At 47.1% G+C, this 6,305-nt stretch overlaps 1 protein-coding gene across 1 annotated transcript in view; it reads right to left on the reverse strand.

Moving 5' to 3' along the window:
- CHMP4B (charged multivesicular body protein 4B) overlaps positions 1-4,824 on the reverse strand; it is a 42,342-nt gene extending 37,518 nt beyond the window's left edge. Inside the window, exon 1 of the mRNA XM_012637719.1 lies at positions 4,502-4,824. Coding sequence (XP_012493173.1) covers positions 4,502-4,691 — 190 coding nt within the window. The 5' untranslated portion in view covers positions 4,692-4,824. The remainder of the gene's footprint in view (positions 1-4,501) is intronic.
- Positions 4,825-6,305: the final 1,481 nt, after the last annotated feature.

Below are 6,305 nucleotides of genomic sequence, written 5' to 3' on the forward strand. Positions count from 1 at the left end.
CCAGCTACTCAGGAGGCTGAGGCAGGAGGATCGCTTGAGCCCAGGAGTTTGGGCTGCAGTGAGCTATGATGACGCCAATGCACTCTACGCAGGGTGACAGAGTGAGACTCTGTCTCAAAAAACAAAAAAAAAACAAAAACGGGAAAAAAGGGAAATCTGAACCACCCAGGGTAGATATTTCCTTTTGATCATCTTTCCTAGGGAGAAAACCAACAGGGCACAGTTTAGAAAGGTACCAAAATAAAGACCTAAGTTCGGGTGATTTTTGTCAGTTCACCTAGACTTCAAACCTGGTTTCCATTTATAGCTCTGAGTGAAAGAATTTTTCCATTTTGACAATTAAACCAAAGAAGTCTGATCAATGATAACTTTATCTGAAAAGGAAAGAAAAGTATACTTACTCAGTATCTACAATGTGCCACACTCTTTCATATATTATCTTAGCCACATATTATCTTATCAGTGACAATATTTAAGTCCCCTGGATGGCAGTGTCTGGTTCATCTCTGTACTCCCAGCACCAAGCATGGGGCCCAGGACACCGTAAGAGCCTGCCAAATGCTCGAGAACGAATATATGACTATGGGAAAGGAAAAAAAATTTGGAAAAAACATGCAATCCAAAGTTTGCTCTAGGCCCCTAACTGAAACCACTGCCTGGGACACATCTACACATTGCAAATAATCTATCCACGCTTCCAAGGTTTGTTTCAAAGGGCAATTTATCATCTTTCCAATGTGTATGCCACAAAGACAGCATCCACACTTGGCTACACATGCCATAGGGCCTGGTTCTGTCTCACTTCTCTTTCTCCCAGTCAGCACACACCTTGCACAAGTGGGTGTTTAATGAGCTGAGCAATGACGATGGTCATGATGACACCTTTGGCCATCAAGGGAGTAAACAGTTCTGTTTACAAGATGCCCACAGCCATCAGAATTTGCCTCTAAGTTGAATTACATCCCCTCTTGGGCCTCATTTTCCTCTCTGTTCAATGGGAACAACGGAACACACCCACAAGACTGTTTTTATTCATTTAATACTTACTGAGCACTAACCATGTCCCAGGCACTGTGCTAGCCACTGGAGACACAGCGGTGAATGTGACCATCACATCCTGCCTGAAGAAGCTCACAGTGTTAGTGGCTGCTGTGAGACTCACATGAGAAAAAGGAGGTTTATAAACTTGAAAGGACTATACAATTAAGAAGTATTGCTTCTCCTCCTGTGTTTCCCAACTTGGATAATGGCATCACCATCCACCCAGCTGCCCTAGCTATAAACTTGAAAATCATCCTCAACTTCTCTCTCTCCTTCATCTTGTCCACTCCCACAATTCCAATAAATCACCAAGTCTCTTTCAATTCTCCTTCAGAAAAGTCTCTGACATGTATTATTTCTCTTCCAGTTTTCCATGCTTCTACTCTAGGCCCTTTGTTCCCACCTGAATAATTACAAGTCTCCTTATAGTAATGATAATGGCAAGCGTTTATTGATCACTTACCATATGGCACTGTGCTAAGAGCTTTGTGTGCACAATATATTTTAATACTATAAGGCAGTTGCTAGCACCATGATTTGTAGAAGAATCTGAGGTGCAGAGTAACCTACCCTAGGCACACAGCTAGTAAGAGATGGATGAAACTACAGCTCAAATCCAGATTAAGATTCTATCCTTATCCCTTACCGGATTCCTGCTTTCAGTCCCTTCCTGGTCAGTCCACACTCCTTACTTTAAGCTGCTGCTGGAACACTCTTTCAAAATTCCAAGCAGATATGACTCTCTGCTTTAAAAGATGGCCAATGGCTACTCACCACCTCCAGGTCAAGGTCCAAAGACTGCAGGCCACTCTCCAGTGTTACCTATCTCCTGTCCCACCCCACAGACTCCAGTGCAGACACTCTCACTGCTCCCCAAACACACCAAACTCCTTGCTGACCCATTTCACATTCTCCTTCCTCTGCCGAGTCTCCCTCCCTCTTTCCCCTCCGGACAGGCACCTCCTGCTCTGCAGCCTCAGCCCATGTACATACTCATGTTTCTGCACTATTATAATTATTTCCTTCTCTCTCTCACATACACACACCTCCAATTCTGAGTTCCTGGAAGGCAGACACAGTGTACTTTCATTTCTGATTCTCCGATTCTCAAGGTCCCAGCACAGTGGCAGTCAACAAGTAGACTAACTGAATGGTATGTGGTGGTGTTAACACCTCACCACACTAGCCTGGCAAGCAGATAAGACCTTTCTCCCAGAGGATGCTAAAAAGAAAAGCAGGTTCCAGTAGCTCCTGTCCTCTCAGGCAAACTCAGGAAGACAGACTCCTTTCAGCAAAGTACTACAACTGAGATTGGTCCTCCACCATCTGCTGGCAGCCTCTCTCCAAGCCTCCTGAAAGCCAATTAAATCGCCTCTAAAACTGGAGAAAGTAAGCTAGCTCCAAACCAAGACCACAGAACTGCCCTTTCAGATGGGAGATGAGGTAAACTGACACCCTCCTCCTGAATTCCCAAATGCAGACAGGTAAAAACAGTGACTCTAATTACCATGAACAGAGGATCGAGATTGAGGGAGAGTCATCAGAGAAAAAAAGCTAGAGACAGCAAAATATAACTCTGCTCTCCACCTCCAGAGCTACAGCTAGAATTGCAGGCCACAAATGGACAACTGCTACTGCCCCCTCACTGTTATACCTGCTCCCACCCTCACCCTTACCCTACTCTCCAAAAAGTAGCCAGATGATGTTTTCAAAAACCTGTCAATGATTAGGGCACACTCCAGCACAGCACCCTCCGACAGCTTTCTATCCACTTGGAATAAAATCCAAACTCTTTACCAAGAAGTTTCAAAGTCTAACCCCCACCCCCTTATTTCATGCCACTCTCCCTTAAATCGCTACATTCCAGACACAGGAGTATACTTTCTGTTTCTTAAAACCTGCCAATCTCTAGGCCTTTTCTGGTGCTCTTCTCCCTGCTTGGAAGGCTCCTCCCCCAGATTTTTACAGAGCTAGTTCCTTCTCAAGGCTCAGTTCAAACTTTACCTTTTCAAAGAAGCCTTCCCTGCCCATTCTCTTTAGAGTGGCACCCCCCCTACCCCATCACTCCCTATCAGATCATCTTCTTTTTTTCTTTACTACTTATCACCAACACCAGACAATATTTTCTCCATTTATTTTCCTATTTCTGTCTTCTCCTTCATTAGGGTGGAGGCTGTAATTTGTTCACCCCTAAGAATACAGTGCAAGCAGTAGGCACTCATAGAATTTCCAGAATAGTTGTTGATGATCAGCAGAGAAGCACCCTCAGGATATGCTATTTTGTTTTTCTGTCAGAATGAAGAAAACATCTATTTAGCCCCCACTGTGTGCTGGGCACTGTAAATCCACGATCTTCCTTTCAGAAGGGTAATTTAACTAGCTCAAGGTCACATAGCTAGTCACCGGCAGACTTGTGAGTTAAATACTTGTTTGTGTGACTCCTCTCCAGGGAAGGGTTGTCACTCTATGATTCATTGTCTCATTGCCATAACAAGAAAAATCAAACATATCTAAATTACTTTACAGTTATTAAAGCATTTTCACATTCACATTCATCTTACTTTAAAAAAAAAAATACAGAGCACTGAGAACACCCAGAAAGCTACGCAACAGGAAGTAAAGGAAGTAAAGTAAGCGTGTCTCAAGATTTAACTCCCGGGAGTAGTGGGGACTAGGGAGGAGTCGGGCGAAGGAAGGCATGGAGTCCATATTTATGGTTCAGAGGGATGGGTAAGCGGTGAGTCACGGGGTGAAGGCTTGCACCATGGGAAACTCAGATAAGGCCAGGCTATGAGGCAACAAAAAGTGAATCACAGAACTGGAAGACACCTTTGGCCTCATGGAGGCCAAACCCAGGGGGGCTGACAGATGGGGACACTGAGGCCTCAAAGGGAAAGCAACTTGCTCAAGTTCACTCAGCAAATAAACAGAACGGGAACCAGTCCCCTTTTCTCTCCATCAGGGAGGCTTTTCAAGGAGAATTCTGAGTCAGGGGGATGGGGAGAGGCCGGGGCAGCTCACAGACTCCACAGAGGAGTTGGGAGAGAGCAGCAGCAGGACCGAGAAGCAAATAAATGTCAGGATGGGGAGCAAAAATGAGCGCAGAAACAGGCACCGGCAGTAGCTGGGAAGGTGGGTGAGGCCAAAGGGAAGAGGAAAAGGCGGAAGAAAAAGGAACAGCGTGAGGGAGGACGAACGTGCTAATGTGAGATCAGGGTCCGCAGGAGCCTGGCAGGGTGCGGAGAGCCTAAGGGGAGAGGGGTGGGATAGACTCTGATGGTGGAAGAGTTCAGGGCTCAGGGAGTCAGACGGGGAGAGGTCCCGAAGCCGGAAATAAGTCTGACGGGGGAGAGTTCCAGGGTCGGAGCAGACCCCGAGGCGAGTGTGTCGTCGGTGGAGTCCGGGCCCGGGAAGCCTGAGGGGAGTTTCTGGAGAGTCTGAAGGGGCCGGGCCGACTCACCGCGCTTGTTTTTGGTGCCGTGCTTCTTGGCGGCCGTCAGTTCCTGCTCGATCTTCTTCTCCAGGAACTCCTGCTTCTTGCTTAACATCTCCTCCGTGTCCCGTAGCCGCTGGATGGCCTCCTGGGGGGTCGGGCCGCCCTTGCCGGCCTTACCCCCTCCAGCCCCGAACAGCTTCCCGAACACCGACATGATTGCTGCTCGCCGCGCCGGCCTTCGCCGCCCGCTCCGGCTCGGCTCGGCTCCGGCGCCCGCTCCCAGCCCGGCCGCTCCCCGCCGCCGCAGGCCTCGCCTCCGCCTCCGCCCCGCAGCTGGGCCAGGCCGCGCCACCTCCCACAGGCCCCCACGCCCGGCCCGGCCGGCGTCAGGGCAACGCGCCGCTGACTACAACTCCCGATGGGCAACGCGCCGGCCGCGACTCAAACCTAATGGAGGGAGGTGCGCTGCATGCCGGGAGGCTATAGTCTTCCGGCCGGAGGCGCTCCGGCGGCGCGTCTTTTTGGTCTAGCTGGGGTCAAAGGGCGTAATGGCATTCTGGGAAATGTAGTCTACTTGGACCGTGCTCCGTGGAAGAACTGGGAGAGAAGTAACAGTAAGGGTTAGGTACACGACACCAATTAGAAATTTATTGTTAGTGTGGGATACAGCTATGGCTGAACTGTATATTCATGTGAAATTGTCTTAAAAGCTTGAAGGCAACAGATGTTTCCAATTCCAACCTGTCGATTTAATGGTCATAGAAGCTAAGTAGTATCTGTAATACTTCAGTAAGTAGGATAGTGCCCCCTTATCTGCGGTTTGGATTTCGGAGATTTCAGTTATCCGCATTAACGGAGGTATGAAAATATTAAACGGAAAATTCCAGAAATAAACAATTCCTAAGTTTTAGATTTCCATTCTGAGTAGCGTGGTAAAATCTCAAGCCAGCCTGTCCTGGATGCGAATCATCCCTTTGTCCAGCATATCCGTGTTGTATATGCTACCTGCCTGTTAGCCACTGGTTAGCCACTCGGGTGACCAGATCAACTGCAGGGATCCCAGTGCTCGTGTTCAAGTAACACTTACTTTACCTCACAATGGCCCCAAGTGCAAGAATAGTGATGCTGGCAATTCAGATATGCCAAAGAGAAGTCATAAAGTGCTTCCTTCAAGTGAAAGGTGAAAGTTCTCGACTTAAGGAAAGAGGGGAAAAAATTGTATGCTGAGGTACTAAGAGCTAAGTGTTAACCAATGAGGAATTAGAAGAACTTGTCAAGTCATCTACAGAGAAAGAGGAAAATGAAGTAACTGAAGTGGAACCAGCAATGTGGACATTGCTGAAATTTGCTGAAGTCTTTCAAATTTCACAGACATTAAAGGACAAAATTATGGAATATGATCCTTGGATGAAACACAGCATTAAAGTCACCCATATGATCACTGAAGGATTACAACTTCTACAGCAACAATTCAATGAATTATAAAGAAAAAGACAATAACTTTTAATTACAAGGTTCTTCCAAAAGTTTTCAGCAAAAAAACCCTTCAACCATTGAGGATCCCCAACCATCAATTGACATCATAGGCTCCTGACATCCAACCCTCAACATCGTCATGGCCGGATGATCCAAGATCACCTGAAGCAGATAAGCCTCCTTCTGACGTATCATTAGAAGGTCAACAACAGCCTAATGCTACATCACAATGCCTATGTCATTCACCTCACTTCATCTCATCACATAGGCATTTTGTCATCTCACATCATCACAAGAAGAAGGGTGAGTAACGGTACAGTAAGATATTTGGGGGGAGAGAGAGAGAGAGAGA

The sequence above is a fragment of the Propithecus coquereli genome, unplaced genomic scaffold, assembly GCF_000956105.1.
Source record: "Propithecus coquereli isolate 6110/MARCELLA unplaced genomic scaffold, Pcoq_1.0 Scaffold122, whole genome shotgun sequence".
Taxonomy (NCBI): domain Eukaryota; kingdom Metazoa; phylum Chordata; class Mammalia; order Primates; family Indriidae; genus Propithecus; species Propithecus coquereli.